The 22,311-nt window shown below is 44.8% G+C and overlaps 1 protein-coding gene across 1 annotated transcript in view; it reads left to right on the top strand.

Annotated features, from left to right (window-relative positions):
* LOC142495116 (uncharacterized) overlaps positions 1 to 21,964 on the top strand; it is a 31,329-nt gene extending 9,365 nt beyond the window's left edge. Inside the window, exons 5-6 of the mRNA XM_075600183.1 lie at positions 21,306 to 21,581; positions 21,951 to 21,964. Of these exons, the coding sequence (XP_075456298.1) occupies positions 21,306 to 21,581; positions 21,951 to 21,964 (290 nt within the window). The remainder of the gene's footprint in view (positions 1 to 21,305; positions 21,582 to 21,950) is intronic.
* The last annotated feature ends 347 nt before the right edge of the window (positions 21,965 to 22,311 follow it).

The following is a 22,311-nucleotide window of genomic DNA, read 5'->3' as shown; positions in this document are numbered from 1 at the left end:
GGTGTGTGTATTTACTGATATGGCTGTCTAAGCACTATTTTCACACAGTGCTCTTTGTTATTTTTATAGAAAACTCAATGTTACTGAAATAAGTGTAGGAATGTTTTCACAAACGAGATAAAAAAATGATACATGTTTTTCCCACATTCGCCTATCACTAACCACAAAACTTAACCCAATTAAAAGGACACATCCAATTGGCGTTTGAAATAAGGAGTAAAAGTAGTTACTTTTGTTGACCTTGAAAACGAAACACAGGAATTTGTTAGCCATTGAGCAGAATCATTTTGATGAGCAAAGAAGACAGAACTGCACACATCTTTTGTGCTACTCTGACATGGCTGATGAATTCGTTAACAATATGAATCCCCTTTTAGGGTATAAGTACATGGTTTGAGAAGCAATTTTAAACAGTCGCTGACACAAAGCAAGCACACGCCAAATCTATGATTTGATTCGAGCTAAATATCCTTATTACCAAGACCGTAGGCATGCGCGGAATTTTAATTCCTCAATAAGATTCACTTTATCAACTAATGACTTTTTTGAACGTGTGCAGGATAAGCTAGAACACACCTATGGTTTCTGGAAGATTGCAAAGGAAAAGCATTTTACCCTGAAAGAGGGCACATATATTGTTGTGAAAGGCATATTTATTCCTAATGCCAATAGCAATGGATCCGCTACTACTGTTCCGTGTGAATCGATACCTGCTGCAATATCTGCACCCTCCATTCCTGAAACCCACATTGTACAACAACAAAAGTACTATGATTATGTACCAAGCCTTTCAGCTGAAAATGCATTGGAATGGGAACCAGAAGAAATGAACCTACCTCCCGACCAATTGTTTGAAGAAAGCAGTGGCGATTCCTATGAGCGCTTCATGGAGGAGATGTGTGTCATACTGGATTCAGCGGGTGGGTCAAGCGTGGATGAAAATGCCTTGCATTTCTGGAGCGACCAGTTGCAGCCAGACGAAGAGTTAATTCTAGAAGAATGGTAAATATAACAACCGTTATGCGTTGACTGTGCGTTTAAATGTTTGTTTTTTTTTTTGTTTTTTTTAACCACCATTTTCCCTTTCAATGCGTGGATACAGCATAACATTGCAGACTGCATAACATGTAGCGATCACAAAGAAATTGTTGCCGAATACAATATAGTATAACCTGAAAGAGTAGTACACATTGCTGACGGAATAAATATACGTACTTTCCTATCCCTTTAACCATAGTAGCAACATTTTAACATAACTCTAACACATACCTGTTTTGTTATCATGCAACATTTAAAAGCGGGTCCACCACGTATGACGTGGGACCCTTGTCATGGCCCAAGGCGTCCTTAAAAAGGATTACGGATGTAAGTCCCGCCCCCAAGCGACGTGCGCGCCTCAAAGCCTATTGGCTGTCATGTTTTGTTATAGTAACGGTAACTGCAGTGTGTCATGTGTGCGGCTCAGTGTTTGTAGCCGTAAAGTGGGCGTTAGCAGAATGTTAATTGAGTGGGAGGAGAGTTAGCGTGCGTTTCACGCTGGTTTAACATGACGTCACACGTATTGCATTTGCGCATTGTGTTATCGGCCGTCCTTTCTGTCCAAACACGTCTGTTTAAAAAGAATACAGATGTACTCGTTTAGAACGAATGTAGTTTCGTATTCATTGTATTTGAAATAAAGATTTTATGTTTAATGGTATTTTCAAGATGTATTGAACGCACAACGTACGCTTTGTTTTGCGCATGCGCTAACAGTTAGTGCAGCCAAGCGTGAAGTGCGTGCGCACACTAAGATGTGCGCGCACATTTTTCAGTATACAGGCAACGTTCACATCATATACATAGTTATGCCTGCTACAAATTTAAAGAAACATTACATACTGATGTACACTTGTACTTCTAACATATAAGTGAGTGACGTGTGTATGTACACAATCATATAGAGCTGTGTAACGTGTTGTCACGGATACATATATAGTAAGGTGCCATATTTGACCATCATGTGTTTGCTGTATTTCAGAGATGTCGGGGAAGATACAATCGGATCAATGTATGATTTCAGAAGAGTCTACCTTTATATGAGATGATTGTGAGGAGGAGCCACCGACTGCTATACTACATATGGAACTAATTTTATATTGCTTGCAGCGCTTATTAACAAACAATAAAAAATGTGATACCCTTATGCCTATATTGCATAAGCACTTAATTAACATAATGATGTTGCAAAATAGTGCCTCATGAATTTTTATTGAGTGTTCTTTAATGACTACTATCATTTTATGGCATGGTGTGTTTTATATATAACAACCATTCCCACTCTGCTAACACATTTGTGAATTCTATTGTGTAATGGAACGTATGACTGTCGAAACTATGTAACAATAATAATAATAATAATAATTATAATATGAGCATGTTCATGTATAGCGCTGCTAGTTGTACACAGCGCTTTACAGACACATTTTTCAGGCTGAGGTCCCTGGCCCGTGGAACTTACAATTTATTTTTTGCCGCCTGAGGCACAGGGAGATAAAGTGACTTGCCCAAGGTCACAAGGAGCCGACACCGGGAATTGAACCAGACTCCCCTGCTTCAAAATCTCAGTGCCAGTGTGTGTCTTTACTCACTGAGCCACTCCTTCTCCCAATGTAAAGGACACTTACAACCAACTAGCCATTTCTTGTTAAAAATCTCTTGTTACATGGGTATGTTGATAAAATGGTTTGGGACTGTAGCAAATAATGTTATTGGCCAGATGTTGTGGTCCCCTACAATGCATGATGTTCTGATTATGACATCAACATCATGTAATGAAGTACGTTTCTGTGTATATTTCATTAACCTAACTAACTATAGTTTACTGTGTTTATTAAACGTTCTAAAAATACATAGTATAGTCAATATGATGATATAAGCTACCATAATAAAGCTGGTGTTATCATTTGTCGGTGTTATACATGGATCCTACACAAATTGATACAGACACAAACAGTTGTCTTACAAAGTGTGTCTATGCTAATGTGCACGTGATTGACGTTACAATTGTGACAATACTTGATAATTATCATCATGATAATGATGAAGTGACGTGATTTATATTGCAAAAATATTACCAACATTGTCATATTGGTAAATTATAATGCTAAATGACAGTAACATTAGTGCCAAATTTGTCTTCTCTGTTAACAGTTTAACACTTGGTACATGTAGGACACATCCACACACGTGTGACTTATACATACACATGTCACAAATGTAAATTAATGTTGACTATTAATTCCTAGCATTACAAAACACCAACATTGCTAAATATAAGATGTAGTACGCATTGTTGTGATTGCAGGCATTCATGCATGGAGTTTTAGGATCAGTCAATTTCATCCGTGATGAATGATCTCCCGTAAGTAAAGAAATAACTACAGTTATCCCCTTGTCTCCAAACACCTCTATATTACATTAATGGAATTTATAAGGAAACATACATAAAATGTGATGAAATGGGAGTAATCATTTTCTAATACAATGCACATGAAAGCTCAAGAGTAGCTAAATGCATATACATGATACAGAAAGTACATATATGTAACATTTGTGTTTAAACCAATATGTTGGGTTTTGACTTCAAATAATTATAGGAAGATTGATGTAGGCACATCTTATGAGAGATGTCAGCAAATATACATACCATGATCAGTCATACTGGAGATATACCTATAATGCAAAGGAACAATATATAAATTGCAAACATTGACATGCCATCTTCAGTACCGTAAACAACACAGCAAAGTGTGTATTTGGTGTTAAATGTGCAACACCATGTATATTTCATGACATTCAAAATGTAAATCAGCCTGGTGTACACATCATATGGATGTACATGTTACACTGCACCAATAACATTGTATGTAAGCATACTAGAAGCATGAATGAGTATGGGCATAATATGTGTATTGTGTTAGCATAAGGAACAACACAATGCTAAAATATTAGTGCTTTGTTACCCCAGTTGTATTCACATACACACAACTAAAGTAAAATTGAAGAGGGATTATATAACCTGTGCAACAATAACATACCGGTGCCACATCCCTTTGTGCACACAGCAGAGAAAAGAAAGGTGTGCAACCCATATTCATCTGTGTCCTACCAGAAGGGTATATAAAAAAACATTATTGTTAAGATAACATAATGTAAGTATAAAAGTATAACTTGGAACATATATGTTTTTACTTACAAGAAAAAAATGAATTGATGAGATTCTGGCGTGTCTGGCCACCACTGGCTGTTTGTTCATTTTCAGCAGCTACATGGGTGGGATGCTCGTCTACCACAGGCTCAGCTAGGTCTGACTGTACATTGTGCCTGAGTGCAACATTGTGCAAAATGCAACAGGCAAGGATAATATCAGACACTTTTTGAGGCTTGTATAGAAGAGCCCCACCAGTTCTGTCCAGACACCTAAATCTGGTCTTGAGTAGGCCAAATGTCCTCTCTATAACAGATCTTGTAGATATATGGGCTGCATTGTACCTCTCCTCTGCTTCAGTTTGAGGGTTTAGCACCGGAGTCAAGAGCCACGGCCTAATTCCGTATCCTGAGTCACCTATAATGAATGTAGCACACATAAGCTGACATTAGTGATCAAATTGTACAATGCCAACATTCCTAAATAAAAATGTGTTTTGTGTTATAACATGTAAATGTGTACTCACCCAGCAGCCAACCATGTTCAAAATGTCCCTCTTCGAACGCATGGAAGACTGAAGAGTTCCTCAGGATGGAGGAATCGTGACTGGAACCAGGGAATTTGGGTACCACATGCATTATCCTCATTGTGGCATCACATACCACCTGTACATTGAGTGAATGGTAGTGCTTACGATTGCGGTACACATGCTCACTCTGACTAGGTGCAATCAAAGCAACATGTGTGCAATCGATTGCACCCAGCACACATGGTATCCCTGCTATATTATAAAAGCCAGTCCTGACTTCCAGCCACTCTGTCGCCTCTGTAGGAAAATGAATATAATTCCTAGCGCGTCTATTGAGTGCATAGAGAAACTGGGTCAAGGCCCGCGAGAATGTAGATTGCGAGACCCCGCCCACTATGCCCACAGTTGTCTGGTATGACGCGGAAGCAAGATAATGTAATGAGCACAGCATTTTAACAAGCCCAGGGACTGCACGACCTCTGGCTGTGAAAAAATCTAAATCTCCCCTTAACTCCTGATAAAGAGCTAAGATTGCTGCTGAACTCAAACGATAGCGACTTACAATCTCCTCCTCACTCATCCCATCTAACAGGGTTCTCTCCCTGTACAGACGCGGACGAGGCACAACTTGTCTCCTCTGTCTTCTCCTCTGATCTCCTGTCCCTCTCCCTGTCTCTGTCGTATCCGCGTGACTGTCCCTGTCACTGTCACTGTCCCTCGGTGTGTCCCTCCCTTGCCCTATATGATTGTCTTCATCATCAAGCATGTCATAGAAAAGAATGTTCCTCCGTCTCCTAAACAATCTCAACATTTTGAAATGAGTAGCTGTGAATGATCAGGTAATGGGCGTCCTTTAAATAGGTATGTGATGATGTCAGGTGACATAGTAAAATGCAAGGTGTTACATTAACATAATAAAGTACTTCTGTGGCAAGCTGTGTGCAGTTCTTGTTATAAGTATTTGTTGTGTGTATTCTGCAGGGAATGATGATATTTGGCAATGATGTGACGTGAACCTTTGTAGAAACATTGCTTGCAAATAAATAGTTGCATGTGCAATGCATGTAACACTTGTGAACGCAACAGTCAGTCATGTAATTAGGCAAAAAGGCTGAGATTGACGTGGGAAAAGTTTTGTGTAACATGTGTAATTAGGCATGTTATTGTGACATGTTGACAACAATGAATAGTCGTGTGCATATGCATGCATTTGTGTAATGAGGATAGTTGCTATAGAATGAGTTTACAAGGTGTCCCAATGCTGAATTACTGTACATGTGTGTACTGCACCGACACACTTTATTCGAGCAAATACCCAGTTTGTACCTGGCAGATACCTGGAATGCGCCGCTCCTCACCTCTGACAAGCCCCGTTGCGTTTGCCTTCCCAGCCTGGGTTCATGCCTGGCTGACGGGCGGCTGATCTGTTAAATGATAATGATTAGGATTTAATAGGCTGCAATGCTTCGCGTGTCTACCAGATGGCATAAATTCATGAATTGTAATGCAGTATATATATATATACTGGGCAGTATTGCAGCCAGCGGGAATAAAATCCTTCAATCCCTGCCTGGAAAATACCTCAATGCACTCGGGCAGAAAACAGTCACAAACCTCAATACACCCGGGTATACCCGAATTCGTGGGACTAGCCGAGCTCGAATAAAGTGTGTCGCCAGTGTATAAGTTAGGTTGAAGTGCTTGTAATGCTACGGTTACAATGTAAACATGCAATGTGATTGAGCGTCCAATAAGTGACGTCATGAAAATAGGGAGGACCCAAAAGTATATGTAAACATGAGAATACAGATGTACATGAACGTTTAAAGATGCGTGACACATTACTAGCATTGTGTAATGTAAAGGAAGATGAATATACTGTGTATGTGTGACATGTGTGACATGTGTAACATCATGTAAATAATTGTCGCTCAGTTCAATAAAATGTGTGATATGATGTGAGGTTCTCCTTTAAGAGTTGAGTATAGTATTTTCCCTTGGCACATCATCACATGATGAGTAATGTGACCCGCAAATGCTGACAACATGTAAAAGTATAATGTTATGCAAATAATACACGTCAGCTGTGACACAATGCAGGGAATGCCCCCACACTGTAATGCAAATGACGTTTGTATTGTGAGCAATGAAACGTAAACAGTACGATACTGTTATACGTCCCCGCTCCATTGACTCCATTGATGTACAGAAGTTTTTTTTTTCTAAGTGCCGTTGCGGCAGCCTTAGCGATCGTTCTCCCCTCCAAACTGCCAACTTTAGTTGGCGGGAGAAATTGGCCATAACATCTCAATTTCGTAGTGCCGATCAGGCCCGATAAGCTGTTTTTTTTTGTTGAATCCAGCCGATTTAAAAAAGTGGCGATCAGTGGCGAAAACAGGCTTATCGGCAGCCGACTGGCCATAACAAAATAATCGGCTCCGAAACCTGGCGATATCAAGCACTTATCGGCGCTTACTGAATCTCAAACCCAATTTTGGCTATAAAATGGCGATAATTCCCTTATCAACGCTTACTGCATGAGGCCCCATGTATATTTTGTCACATAAAATATGAAAAGCAGCCTGGTGTACACATCATATTGATGCGCATGTTATAGTGTAACAATAACATTGTATGTAACCATACTGCAAGAATGAATGACTATGGCCATATTATGTGTATTGTGTTAGCATAATCAACAACACAATGTTACGAAATTACTCATTTGTTACACCTGTTGTATTCACATACACACAACTAATTTACATTCGAAGAAGGATTGTATAACCTGTGCAAGAATAACATACCGGTGCCACATGCCTTTGTCCACACAGCAGAGAAGAGAAAGGTGTGCCACCCATATTCATCTGTGTCCTAACAGAAGGTTATGTTAAAAAATGCAGTGTTAATATAACATAATTAATATATAAAAGTAGTACTAGGAACATATATGTATTTACTTACAAGAAAAAAAAGTATTTATGACATTCTGGCGTGTCTCGGCAACACTGGCTGTTTGTTCATTTTCAGCTGGTACATTGGTGGGATGCTCCTCTACCAAAGCCTCACCTATGTCTGCGTATACATTATGTCTGAGTGCCACATTGTGCAAAATGCAACAGGCAATGATAATATCAGACACTTTTTGTGGCTTATATTGAAGAGCCCCACCAGTTCTGTCGAGACACCTAAATCTTGTTTTGAGAAGGCCAAATGTCCTCTCTATAACAGATCGCGTAGATATATGGGCAGCATTGTACCTCTCCTCTGCTTCAGTTTGAGGGTTTAGCACCGGGGTCAAGAGCCATGGCCTAATTCCGTATCCTGAGTCACCTATAATCAATGGAGCACACATAAGGTAACATTAGTGATAACATTCTAAAATAAAATCATTCCTAAACAAAAATGGGGTTTGTGTTACAACATCCAAATATGTACTCACCCAGCAGCCAACCAGGTCCAAAATGGCCTTCTTCGAAAACATGGAAGACTGATGAGTTCCTCAGGATAGAGGAATCGTGACTGGAACCAGGGAATTTGGCTACCACGTGCATTATCTTCATCGTGGCATCGCATACCACCTGCACATTCAGGGAATGGTAGTGCTTACGGTTGCGGTAAGCATGCTCACTCTGACTAGGCGGAATCAAAGCAACATGGGTGCAATCGATTGCACCCAGCACACATGGTATCCCGGCTATGGCATAAAAGCCATTCCTGACTTCCAGCCACTGTGTCTGCTCTTTAGGAAAAAAAATATAATTCCTAGCGTGTCTATTGAGTGCATAGAGAAACTGGGTAAAGGCCCGCGAGAATGTAGATTGCGAGACCCCACCCACTATGCCCACAGTTGTCTGGAATGACGCGGAAGCAAGATAATGTAATGAGCATAGCATTTTAACAAGCCCAGGGACTGCACGACCTCTGGCTGTCAAAAAATCTAAATCTCCCCTTATCTCTTCATAAAGAGATAATATTGCTGCTGAACTCAAACGATAGCGACTTACTATCTCCTCCTCACTCATCCCATCTAACAGGGTTCTCTCCCTGTACACACGCGGACGAGCCACAACTTCTCTCCTCTGTCTTCTCCTCTGATCTCCTGTCCCTCTCCCTGTCCCTCTCCCTGTCCCTGTCGTGTCCGCGTACCTGTCCCTGTCACTGTCCCTGGCTCTGTCCCTCCCTTGCCCTATGTCATTCTCTTCATCAGCAAGCCACTCGTGCAAAAGAATGTTACGATGTCTCCTAAACAAGCGCAACATTTTGAAATCTGTAGCTGTGAATAAGCAGGTAATGGCCGTCCTTTAAATAGCTATGTGATGATGTCAGGTGAGTTTGTAAAATGCAACGTGTTACATTAACATATTAAAGTACTTGCCTCCCAAGCTGTATCCATTTGATCTAAGAAGTATTATTTCTGTGTATTCAGCAGCCAATCCTGATATTTCACAATGATGTAACGTGAAGCTTTGTACAAGCATTCATTGTAAATGATTAGTGTAATGTGTAATGCATGTAGCACTTCTGAACGCAACACTCAGTCATGTAATTATGCTAAAACCATGAGATTGACGTAGAAAAAGTTTGCAGCAACATGTCTAATTTGCCATGTTAGTGTCACATGTTCACAACAATGAATTCTCGTGTGCATATGCATACATTTATGGCATCAGGATAGTTGCTATTGAATCAGTTTGAAACGTGTAACAATGAGTAACTATTATAGATGTGTGTATAAGTTAGCATGAATTGCTTGTAATGCAACGTTTACAATGTAAACATGCAATGTGATTGAGTGTCCAATAGCGGACGTCATCAAAAAAGGGAGGACACAAAGTACATGTAAACATGAGAAGAAAGATGTACATGAACGTTTGATGATGCGTTACACATTACAAGCATTGTCTAATGTAAAGCAACATGAATATACGGTGGATGTGTTACATGTGTGACATGGGTAACATCATATAATAAATTGTCGCACAGGTCAGTAACATGTATGATATGATGTGATGTTCTCCTTTAAGAGTTGAGTATAGGTTTTTCCCTTGACACATTATCACATGATGAGTAATGTGACACGCTAATGACGAAAACATATAAAAGTACAATGTTATGCAAATAATAAACGTCAGGTGTGACACAATGCAGTGAATGCCCCCCACACTGTAATGCTAAACACATTTGTATTGTGAGTAATATAACGTAAACAGTACTATAATGTTATACGTCCCCGCTCCATTGACTCCATTGATGTACAGAAGAGTTTTTTTTTCTAAGTGCCGTTCCGGCAGCCTTAGCGATCGTTCTCCCCTCCAACTTGCCAACTTTAGTTGGCGGGACAAATTGGCCATGAAGTCTCAATTTCTTAGTGCCGATCAGCCCGATAAGCGGATTTTGCTACTTGAATACAGCCGAATAAAAAAAGTGGCGATAAGTGCCGAAATCCGGCTTGGCGAGGCGACTGGCCATAACACAATTATTGGCAACAAAAACTGGCGAAATCAAGCAATTATCGGCGCTTACTGAATCTCAAACCCAATTTTGGCGGGAACATGGCGAAAAAACCCTTATCAACGCTTACTGCATGAGGCCCTAAGTTCTCTTGCAGTTAACCCTATGTGTACCGTCCCGGCTTGTTGTGGATTCTCTCTGCTCTTGAACCCTGGCTTACGGACTTCAACTACGAGTACACCTCCAATCCCAGACCCTTGGCTTACGGACTACTACTACGTGTACCTCTCCAACCCCGGACTCTGGCAAGTATTGGTTTAACCTCTTCTCTCCTACCCAGACCCAGTAACGCTTACATCCACCATCTGGGCACGCCCCCGCTGCTGTGGGTGCATGGCATAGTCCTTTCCACCTCAGTGCCGGGGTCAGGTCTAGCTTGTCGGCTCGCGCAAGCGTTACAAACATATTGCATGTTTTCTGTGAATAAAAGTCACTTTAAACCGTTTAAAATGACGTATCATAGGGAGCTTCGGTTGGAGCCTCAGCAGGTACTGTAGCAGCCATCTCCTAAGCAGCCATCTTGGAGTCGTTTAGTTTAAAAATAAATAAATAAACTCTACAGTATTAGATAATTATGTTCAGTTGTTGCATCAAAGAATACCAAATGTGGAACTATCGCACGGAAACAACTATTGATTCCAATTAGAGATGCCATGCAAGAGTGCCCCAAATAGCACTATAACAGTTAAAGACTGAAAACCCTATGCTACATCCAATGTGACAAAAATGCACAGTGAAATACTTATATATTCTCTTTAATAATGGTCATTTAGCTAAACCCTTTGGCCAAAGCGTTATAAACCTGCAACCATATCAAGGCACAACCAGTAAGCAGGTCCAAACACTACCTATGCAAATTCTCATTTACCTCTGCTGGAGGGAGAATAACCTTACTGGTAATGCCTTAATGTTGCTTGCAGGCTTATAACACTATGCCAAAGTGTTTAACTAACTTACCCTTATTCAAGAGAATGTATAAGTATTTCACTGTGTATTTTTGTCACATTTGATGTAGCATTGGGCTTTTCTGTCTTTTTTGTATACATTTGGCCACATTTAGCACTCCTTTTGACACTAATATATATGTATGATATGGTGGGTTTTGGGGTTCTGAGCTTGCTGGGATTGAGTTTATTAATTTTGATTTTCAAATATAACAGTTGCATGACTAACCCCCATTGATTGGCAGAATATTAATGATCAGCTATTCCTTTCAACTCTCCTTCATCTTACTACTGATTTCTCCCATTTAACTGGTTTTCAGCCTCTCATAATTTTTGTCTCTTTTCCACAACCTTTTCCTCTAAGTACTGTAGAAACTTAACATTTAAAATAATTACAGCACAATGTGAATAGCAATCCATATGTAACGGGTATTCCCCCCCCCCAATCGCAGATATAGTGTGGGGTGCAAGGGAACATACAAGGTTACCATAGGTGTGGTGCATTACCTGTTGGCTCGCAGGAGGGCTGAGCTTCCGCCACGGGGAACCTGGGGCAATTATACTAGGGGTACTCACTTACAACGATGCAGCGCCTCCACCTGCGATGGCTCCCACCAGAGGGGGAGTGATTCCTCGCAGGACAATCAATAATACCATACACAGTGATTTATATATTAACTAATACCATTTACTGGGAACAGCATATAACACATCATCACATCAATACCATAACATATCAGAACAGGTGTCCCTCTCTCGAGGAGACACTTACTGCGATGTCCAGCAGGACGCTTCCCCAACACCAGGTGATCCCACCCAGTGTCCAAAGAACCCCACCCAATGTCCCGCACTCTTGCAGAGAGAGGCAATGGGTGACTGCGCAGTCACTATTTATACTAAGGGCCCGTTGGTGCACTTGTGTGTTAGATAGTACCTGCCGAGCACTCCCGTGCTTGGATCTCCAACTGGCTTCACAAAGGATCCGTCGTGTGATGGTTCCGTCTGATCCTTCACCGGACTCCTTTGTACGCGGACCGCCAGGGGCGATCCGAACCTGGAAACAGTCTCTGCGGACCCCAACTTGGATCCGGACCTCTTAGCAGGAACCGCAGCGTCCGCTGTGTCCCTATCTAATCTACCCTACCGTGACAGGATCCCTAACATAGGACCTGTCCCTATAGCACTAAATGACATGCGCTATACTATAGGCCGTCCCTACAGCACAGCAACCTGTAATGGCTTTGGTGGAAACTCTTAGGGGCTTATGGGGGTTAATGACCTGCCCCACTCCCCTAACTCTTCCCAGCCCTGACTGTTACTAAACTAATCCCAGCGCCTGCAGCAACAAGCTGTGACCCACTGGATGTGTGCAGCCAATGTGCTGCACAACAAGGTGCCTGCCTGTCAGACCTCACAGCACTGACAGCCGTGACTCTGACAAGGCAGCACTACACTAAGGGCAGCGTCCCTATCTTGGGCCTCCCTCAGCACTTACCCACTAACCTAGTGGGGAGTTGGGGCCTACCTGGGGGTGTGGGTAACTATATGGGTGCAGGAGCTGCACTCGCTCCCCGCATCCTTCCTTCCCTCACAGCTCCCTGACTCCAACTCACTTAACTGATAACTATCAGCGCATGCAGCAACACCCTGCAACTTAACACTATGTCCGCTGCTGCCTTTCTTCCCTTCTGTTCCCCAGCTCCCACTAATGCAAGTGACAGGGTCCCTAACCTGAGGGCTGTCCCTGGCAACACTCACTTTACTGGGGAGCTGAGCTATCTCGGGCCCTGGGGATACTGGCCTAGTACAGGGAGTCCCTGACTCCTGTACCCTACCTCCTTCCCTGGCCTGCTCCGGTCTCTGACTGACTAGCCTGCTCCAACTGACAAAAACCCTGTCTGCACACAACATTGTTGCAACTCTGCAGCATGAGAAGCTGCCAGCTCTATTGGCTTCAATGCTGCCTGTGACAAGGGTGAAAGTGCAGTCCCCAGAGGCTGCTGGGAATTGTAGTCCTTGGCAAAGCTCTTTTCTATGGGGACTGCGTGCGCGATCTTTCTTGCGCATGGGCGAAGCTTGCGCCATAACCAAGAGGGCGGGGCCCGCCGGGAGAAGTCGCCGTCCCCTTCCTCCACTGCCACAGGGGTAAGGCAGGGGGCAAAGGAAGATCTGGGGAACCGGGGGTGACCCCCTTACACTCTCCCCCTGGTGAAAATCCAACGTCCCCGCTTGGGGAACGACGTCAAAATGCAGTGCATAGAAAATACAACTTATCATTTCGACTTTACGCAACAGGGTACATGGCAATTCACATACTATCCCCTGGTGGAAGGAATAGCACAGTGTCCTTTACCCAGGCCTTTACCCGGCCATCCTCGGCATGGATGCGGTAGACCAGGAGGCCAGGACCTGTCCCGCGGTCCACTACATGGTGAATGGAGCGTTCATTTTTGGGCTCCAAGGAGAACATTTTCACTAAATCCTTCTCTACACAGTCCTTGTCCCTACATACTGGCGAGGCTTCCACTGGGAAGCGAGAATTGGGCCCTGTCTCTTTCGGCAAAGTCTCTATTTCACCTGGCAAGGGGTAAAGGGTAGATACCTTACCACTGCAGTGATTCCCGGTGGCCAACAGGTCCTCGGGGACGCTGTCAGTTCCCACCTCGGCTATCTCAGGACCTGTCCCCGGCACTTCTGGGGCAGTCCACTTACTGGCTGGGACCTCGGGAGCGTTGGATCCCAGTCCTGGGACCACTTGTGTCGGAGCACACGGGCTCGCACTCAGTTCAGTTGTGATGACACACAGATGTCCAGCTATGTTCTTCTGCTCAGCATGAACGTTAGTTGGAGCATTTTTCACGACCACTTCCACCGGAGCCTGTGGGGAGTAAGGAGGTTCCTCACCACTCCGCTGGCTTGCGATGGATTCCTCTTCCTCTGGAATACTGTCCGGTACCATCTGCGCTTCACTGGACACCACGATGGGACTGACTGTTCTCTTCACTTGGATGATAGGCGATAGGTACTGGCCCACTCGCACAACTGGACAGCTATCTTCTAAGGAGGACACCTCCGCCAGGACGCGATGCAGAAGGGAGCCATTCGCCCGGGTGACCAGACTTAAGGAGCTATCATGCTCCGCGATCACCTGGAGGCTCACCCCCAACACCCCTGGGGCAGTCAACTCACCCTGGTCTTCGTTAGGTACGGTTCCCAAGCCTAGGACCGATGGTACCATCGTAGTAGGTCGGACTGACCCTTGTAGGGCCCACAGGCCCACAGCAGGGTCCGCAACATCTGGATACACCTCCTCTAGGGCACATAGGCCCACAGCAGGCTCTGTATCCGCCGAGATAGTTGGTTTGTTGATTTCACTAGAGTGGTCCGCTGGCCGGCGCATCACCACAAGTGATTGGTCGCTGGACTCACTAAAAGAAGGTGGGGGTATATACACCTTACCCTGTGATTCCTCTGTCTCCTCTGTATCACTGCTGGGGTGGTTCGCCGGTAGGCGCATCGCCACCGATGGGACTTCAACCTCTTTACCTGCGGATATCACGATAGGATCCTCCGCCAATGAGTCACCGGGGTCTTCTGCGATACAGCCAGTGGTTGTTGGTACGAAGCTGGCGTGCTCCGGTACCTCCACTGCGGTCGCGCTCTTCTCCACCAATGGTTCGCTTGGCTCCTTAGCGGGCTGGGCAGGAGGTTCCTGCTCTACCACTTGGACATCCCCTTTGAGAGGATCTGGAACCGGTTCTGCAACATGGTTTTGGACACATGGGTCCACTGAGGCCTCTGGAATTAGGACAGACTGATTAGCAGTGTCACTTACTTTTGCAGAGGGGTCAGGCTTCCCCGCTTCTTCCTCAACTGGCTCCGTAGCCTGGGGTGTAATAGGCTTCAAGAACCGCACACCGCAGCATTCACATTCGGGCTCCCACGCCAGTGCACCTCTATGACAGTCACAGGTGGGACTAAAGCACTGTACACCCGGTTCTCCGCCTACCTCAGTCGTCTTGAAGTCTAGCGGTAACTGGGACATGTCGGCGCCCTCGTCATAGGCTTCTTGCAGGCAGGGGCACATTAACATAAGGCCATCTATTCCTGGCGCTCGCCAGGCCACATACACATTGGGGTATATGTCCTGACAGTCTCTCTCATCCTCATACCTCATCTCATCCTCAGAGAAGAAAGAGTCTATTACTGCCTTAACATATGTTTGCAAATCCCAGGGCTTGCTCCCCCTGGTGAAATGTGAAGGAAGGGCGAGTCCTACAAGGGAGGGGCTCTGGCTCTGAGCGGAGTCACTCACATCACAGGGGAGGGACTCTGATTTTCGCGCCAAACCCGGACAGATTGTTGCAATACATTCCTGTGCAGACTGGCAGTCAGTAGCACGTGCGCTCTCCTGTTTTGGCGGGAGACGCCATTTTGCTGGGTCTGCGTAGACTAGGGGGTACCCCTCAGACGGGCCCCCGGGCATAAACAGTGCGGACGGTGCCTCTGCCAGGCATATATCCTTAGTGGTGATTGCCACAAAAAGTATAGTTTTCCATGTGGATGTGGAATCCTGTTCTAAATCTAAGACACATGCATACGGCCACCCAGGAATTCTACGCATATAGGACTGGACCCCAACCGCGGGTATAGTTGCAGGAAGGCCTCCTACCGCCACCACCTCACCAGGTTCCATATACTGCCTCAAAGCCCAGGCAAGGACCTTGTGTCCGGACTTTACAAACATTGTGACAAAAATAGGAATAGGACAATTTGGGAAAAAAATGGAACAGGGCACCCCAGGTCTATCTCAGCAGCGCCTCCAAATGTAACGGGTATTCCCCCCCCAATCGCAGATATAGTGTGGGGTGCAAGGGAACATACAAGGTTACCATAGGTGTGGTGCATTACCTGTTGGCTCGCAGGAGGGCTGAGCTTCCGCCACGGGGAACCTGGGGCAATTATACTAGGGGTACTCACTTACAACGATGCAGCGCCTCCACCTGCGATGGCTCCCACCAGAGGGGGAGTGATTCCTCGCAGGACAATCAATAATACCATACACAGTGATTTATATATTAACTAATACCATTTACTGGGAACAGCATATAACACATCATCACATCAATACCATAACATATCAGAACAGGTGTCCCTCTCTCGAGGAGACACTTACTGCGACGTCCAGCAGGACGCTTCCCCAACACCAGGTGATCCCACCCAGTGTCCAAAGAACCCCACCCAATGTCCCGCACTCTTGCAGAGAGAGGCAATGGGTGACTGCGCAGTCACTATTTATACTAAGGGCCCGTTGGTGCACTTGTGTGTTAGATAGTACCTGCCGAGCACTCCCGTGCTTGGATCTCCAACTGGCTTCACAAAGGATCCGTCGTGTGATGGTTCCGTCTGATCCTTCACCGGACTCCTTTGTACGCGGACCGCCAGGGGCGATCCGAACCTGGAAACAGTCTCTGCGGACCCCAACTTGGATCCGGACCTCTTAGCAGGAACCGCAGCGTCCGCTGTGTCCCTATCTAATCTACCCTACCGTGACAGGATCCCTAACATAGGACCTGTCCCTATAGCACTAAATGACATGCGCTATACTATAGGCCGTCCCTACAGCACAGCAACCTGTAATGGCTTTGGGGGAAACTCTTAGGGGCATATGGGGGTTAATGACCTGCCCCACTCCCCTAACTCTTCCCAGCCCTGACTGTTACTAAACTAATCCCAGCGCCTGCAGCAACAAGCTGTGACCCACTGGATGTGTGCAGCCAACGTGCTGCACAACAAGGTGCCTGCCTGTCAGACCTCACAGCACTGACAGCCGTGACTCTGACAAGGCAGCACTACACTAAGGGCAGCGTCCCTATCTTGGGCCTCCCTCAGCACTTACCCACTAACCTAGTGGGGAGTTGGGGCCTACCTGGGGGTGTGGGTAACTATATGGGTGCAGGAGCTGCACTCGCTCCCCGCACCCTTCCTTCCCTCACAGCTCCCTGACTCTAACTCACTTAACTGATAACTATCAGCGCATGCAGCAACACCCTGCAACTTAACACTATGTCCGCTGCTGCCTTTCTTCCCTTCTGTTCCCCAGCTCCCACTAATGCAAGTGACAAGGTCCCTAACCTGAGGGCTGTCCCTGGCAACAGTCACTTTACTGGGGAGCTGAGCTATCTCGGGCCCTGGGGATACTGGCCTAGTACAGGGAGTCCCTGACTCCTGTACCCTACCTCCTTCCCTGGCCTGCTCCGGTCTCTGACTGACTAGCCTGCTCCAACTGACAAAAACCCTGTCTGCACACAACATTGTTGCAACTCTGCAGCATGAGAAGCTGCCAGCTCTATTGGCTTCAATGCTGCCTGTGACAAGGGTGAAAGTGCAGTCCCCAGAGGCTGCTGGGAATTGTAGTCCTTGGCAAAGCTCTTTTCTATGGGGACTGCGTGCGCGATCTTTCTTGCGCATGGGCGAAGCTCGCGCCATAACCAAGAGGGCGGGGCCCTCCGGGAGAAGTCGCCGTCCCCTTCCTCCACTGACACAGGGGTAAGGCAGGGGGCAAAGGAAGATCAGGTGAACCGTGGGTGACCCCCTTACACATATATCAACATTTGTCCAAGAGGCCTTTGTGGTCATGTGAGAACATGTTCAGTAATAAGTATGTATCGTATTTTTCCTTCCATGACTGCATCATTTTTATTTCCAGTAAAAGGTTCAAAACCTCCCTAGAAGTGTGTTTTATCATTCATAAGTTACCTAGAATAACTTAAGGGTCTTCAGTGCAACAGTTCAGACTCATAATAGTATTACTTTATAAAGCAATTTTACAACAATGTGAAATGCCTAGTTTGGACATACAATGTAAGCAGATGTGGTATCTAAGAACAAATGCATATTTAATGCGCATCTCCATCACTAGCATTATACAAAATACAGTAGCCATTGTGGATGTACATTATAGAGACCTTCCATTATACCATATTGAATAAAAGCATTGCCAGTGTAAAATCAGTGCATGGTTTCACCCTTTCATCAGTGTTGAAAGATAAAATGGGAATAAGTAAATTGTTTGTATTTTTCTTTAGGTGGGTATTTGTGGTTAAGAGAAATATTAGTATTGAGATCAAATATTAAAGTACAGTATTACATAAATTGCCTATTCCCACTGTTTGTGCCTCCCATAAAAACTATACTAATATAGTATTGGATACTGTATAAGTTTAAAATAAGAAAAATGTGTGGCCTTGAAGGTTCATGTAGAATAATATCTGTGGACTTTTTTTTTTTGTATCACACTGTATGAAAGCTGGTTTTCTGCAAAACTAAAATGACTTGTGGAACTGTACCCTATATTATTTTAAATATTTTACCAGTTAACCAAATATAACAGGCTTGAATATTACATATTAGATTTAACATAATCTTTTACCAAAATTCCATAAAATAGTGACCAGTTCATATCTGAAAAGATCTTCTTTGGATAATACGGTACTAAAAATGCAGGTGCTAAACCTATGCTCAAATGCACATTTAATATATATATCCATGATTAATATGATAAGAGAAGCAACAATCTTTGTTTAGGCCAGAGGGTGGCATGTGGGGGTAGGAAGCTTTATGAGGGGAAGGGAGAATTATGGGGCACTGAATGGAGAATGTGAGGGGGCAGATAGTGGGGGGGGGGCTGTATCTGGGCCCCAGGAGAGGCAGATATGCAGGCTGTGGAGTGGAGCAACATGCAGGGAAGTCACACCGGAACCTGTCACGTGGCTCTGCATTGTGGGACATGCGATTGCACATCACGGTGGGGATTGACAGATCACTGCCACATGTGTACAATCTTTTTTCAGTTTAGAAGACATACTTCTGGCCACCACTGAAATTTGGTAAAACTGGTAAACTGCTTTGTAGGTTATAAATAATTTCTTCATTGTTTTCTCAGTTATGTATGTGCATCCAAAAAGAAGCCTTTAGGTAAAGCAGTACATATTTTATGTTTGATTATATTTGTTGTTCTGCTCTTTGTAGTTAGCCTTTCAGGTCTTCATAGATTAAAATATTGTGTAATGAGCTGTTGAAACCTCAAAGGTTTCAAGTTCAAGTGTACTACAGGCCTAAATATGCAAGTGGACTACAGGCCTAAATATGCAAGTGGACTACAGGCCTAAATATGCAAGTGGACTACAGGCCTAAATATGCAAGTGGACTACAGGCCTAAATATGCAAGTGGACTACAGGCCTAAATATATCTTAAATTATTAAACAACCCCTACAAAATAGTATAGAAGTTTTTATATTGTTTATATGGACAATTGCTTTCTTTGTATTGCTATATAACTCTCCCTCCTTCGTCTTCCTCCTATTCTTAACTTTGAAAAAAACAAACATTACAGACCAATTTACCTTGACAGATTCCTATGTACTATATGTAGCCCAAATATTTGTCTATTCAAAGATTCACCTTCCCAGACTATAGTACTTGAAAAATTATTTCAATAATCGAGTGGTAATTGGGCATTACTGTACCTTGATACCACCTACTTCTACTAAAACCCATTAACATCAGAGTCCTTCTACTGTACTTCTGCTATCTGCTGTATAATAATAATATTGTAAATGTCAATTATTGTAACATAATAAAGGAAAGTATAGAAGAACGAAAACGTGAAGGAAAAAAGGGATGGAACTGAAAGAAACATTACAAGTTAAAAAGCAGGGTGTAATATGTAACTTGGCGTGCAATGGAGGTTACAAATTGCAACGCGACAATAACAGAAGGCAACATGTTTCTGTAGTTGAGGGTTCCAGCTTTACTGAAGTTAAAGGTGTTTGAAGAGCACAGCAAAGTCTACATGGTCAATACAACTTGCACAAATGCAGAGGGGTACCCATCTCACAGGCTTGGGTGATCAAAAAGAGCAATTGACATCTTATAATTTGTTAGTTCACCAAAGATAGCAGGACACCTGTAAATCAGAAGGCAATTAAATTTCTCTATTCAAGTGTAAAAGGAAAAACAAAGACCTTTGTTTGAACTAAGGCAGAAAAATTGGTGCACATTGGAGCAGAGCCAGTGTAATCATTAGGCCAAATAGGCGGCCGATATCTTCCAAGCAGGGAGAGAGGAGGGCAGCTGCTGGGGGTTTGGGCAGTTTCCTCCATCCTGCTTGGCTGCTGCTTGGTAATGCTGCCAATCAGGAGGAAGTATAAAGAGCCTGGGGGCAGGGACAAGCAGAGGAGGAAACAGCATGGACCAGAAAGAGATGAGGTTTGTTTTGAGGGTGTGTGTGTTTTTTGTGGGTGTCCTATGTGTGTGTCAGGGGGACAGAGAATGACAGGGAGAGAGAGGGGGGAAAGAATGACAGGGAGAGAGAGGGGAGAGAATGAGGGAGGGTGGGAGAGAATGAGAGAGGGAGACAGAGAATGAGGAGAGAGAGGGAGAGCATGAGAGAATGAAGGAGGGGGAAAGAATGATGGGGGGGATAGAATGAGGGAGGGCGCAGAGAGAATGAGGAAGGAGAGAAAGAATGAGGGATGGTGGGGGAGAATGAGGGAGAGGGGGTGAGAGAAGGAGAATGGGGAGGGAGATTATGAGGGAGGGTGGAAAAGAGAATGAGAGAGAAGGGAGAGAGAGTGATGGGGAGAGAGAATGACAGGGAGAGTGGGGGTGTGTAAGGAGCCGCGGGTCACGTAGTACCACCCGCAGCATCCTCTTACCTTGTGCGCCCCCAGACGCCGTCACTCCGGATCCCCGGCGGTCCCCCGCACTCACCGGCTACTCCAGCACGGCTCCCCCTCCTCTTCCGGGTCATGCGCGTCGGCCCGCCTGCCTTATAGGGGGTGCGCGGACCCGCGCTACTTACCCCCGGCACGCAGGAGATAGCTCCACCCCCACCTATCATGCCTGCGCACGGTGCGCTCCCCAGCCCCTTGGTCACCCCAACCAGCCTCCCAGGTCCCTGCCTCCTATCAGGACCAGCCCCCGGGTCGTGCCCCTGCTCCACCCTCCTCCTGATAGGTGCCTGCCTACTATTTAGCACTGACTCTCCATTCCCTCAGTGCTCTGCATAGCTCCTGTACCCTTGGTGCTGTCTGCTTCTGCTAGGCTCCTCTCTTCTTGTTTCAGCCCCTGAAGTTCCTGACCTTGGATTGTCTGCGTACCCCCTCCGGATCTTGACCTTGGCTTTGGATTTCGATGTTGCGAACTTCTCTACCCCCTCGGACTTGGCATATGGACTTTCTACGACGCTGCACTCTCCACTCCTCGGACTTGGCTATACGAACTTTGACTACGCTGTCTTCCTTATCCCCGGACCAGGCGCACGGACATACGACCACGTAACTCTCTCCACTCCCAGACCCTTGGCTTATGGACACGACCATTCTACCCAGGATTTGGCAAGTACCACTACTCTCTTTTCTTGCCCCCCGTCCAGCTACGCTTGATACCACACTCTGGGCTACTCTCCGCTGCTGTGGGTGCGTGGTATCATCCCCTTCCACCTCAGTACCAGGGTCTAATCTGGTTTGCGGGCAACCGAGCGTTACAGGGTGAGAGATTAATGTATTAATGTTAGAATAAATCTATTAGTTATAAAAAATTTCAGTTAGATAGAATAAAATCTCAAATTTAATTGTATTTGGGAGTGGGAAGGGGTGGGAAGGGGTGGGGGAGGGTGGGGTTACTGAAAGGCTTAAGGCCAAAAACACCTTTAACGGCCCTTTACTGGAGGTATCCTTAAGTCATATGGGAACTTCCCTTTTTTCCCAGATTTCGAGGAATAGAGCAGCCAGGGCAGTAACAAGCACTCCACCCAACTTATCCACCAGACAAGTACTTCAGCAGGTATTCATTCAGAAAAATTTATTCGTTTGACTTTGTCAGCTATAGGGAATAATCAAGCACCATGATGGGTGATCTCTACTCAATCACATTAATGACAGTATCCTTGATAGCTGAAGAATGATTAAGTAAGGAAGAGACGTGTGTTACCCTCCTACCAAGTATCTTGCCAGTTAAATGAGTGCTACCATCAGTGCTCTGAAGGGGTATATGCCTCTGGTTTTTGGATCATACACAGATTTGATTTCTTTGTAAAAGCATTTGGTGCAGTGAGTATCAGCAAAGAACT

This window comes from Ascaphus truei, chromosome 1 (assembly GCF_040206685.1).
Source record: "Ascaphus truei isolate aAscTru1 chromosome 1, aAscTru1.hap1, whole genome shotgun sequence".
In the NCBI taxonomy this organism is placed as follows: Eukaryota; Metazoa; Chordata; class Amphibia; order Anura; family Ascaphidae; genus Ascaphus; species Ascaphus truei.
This window is presented reverse-complemented; position numbering and strand designations above follow the sequence as displayed.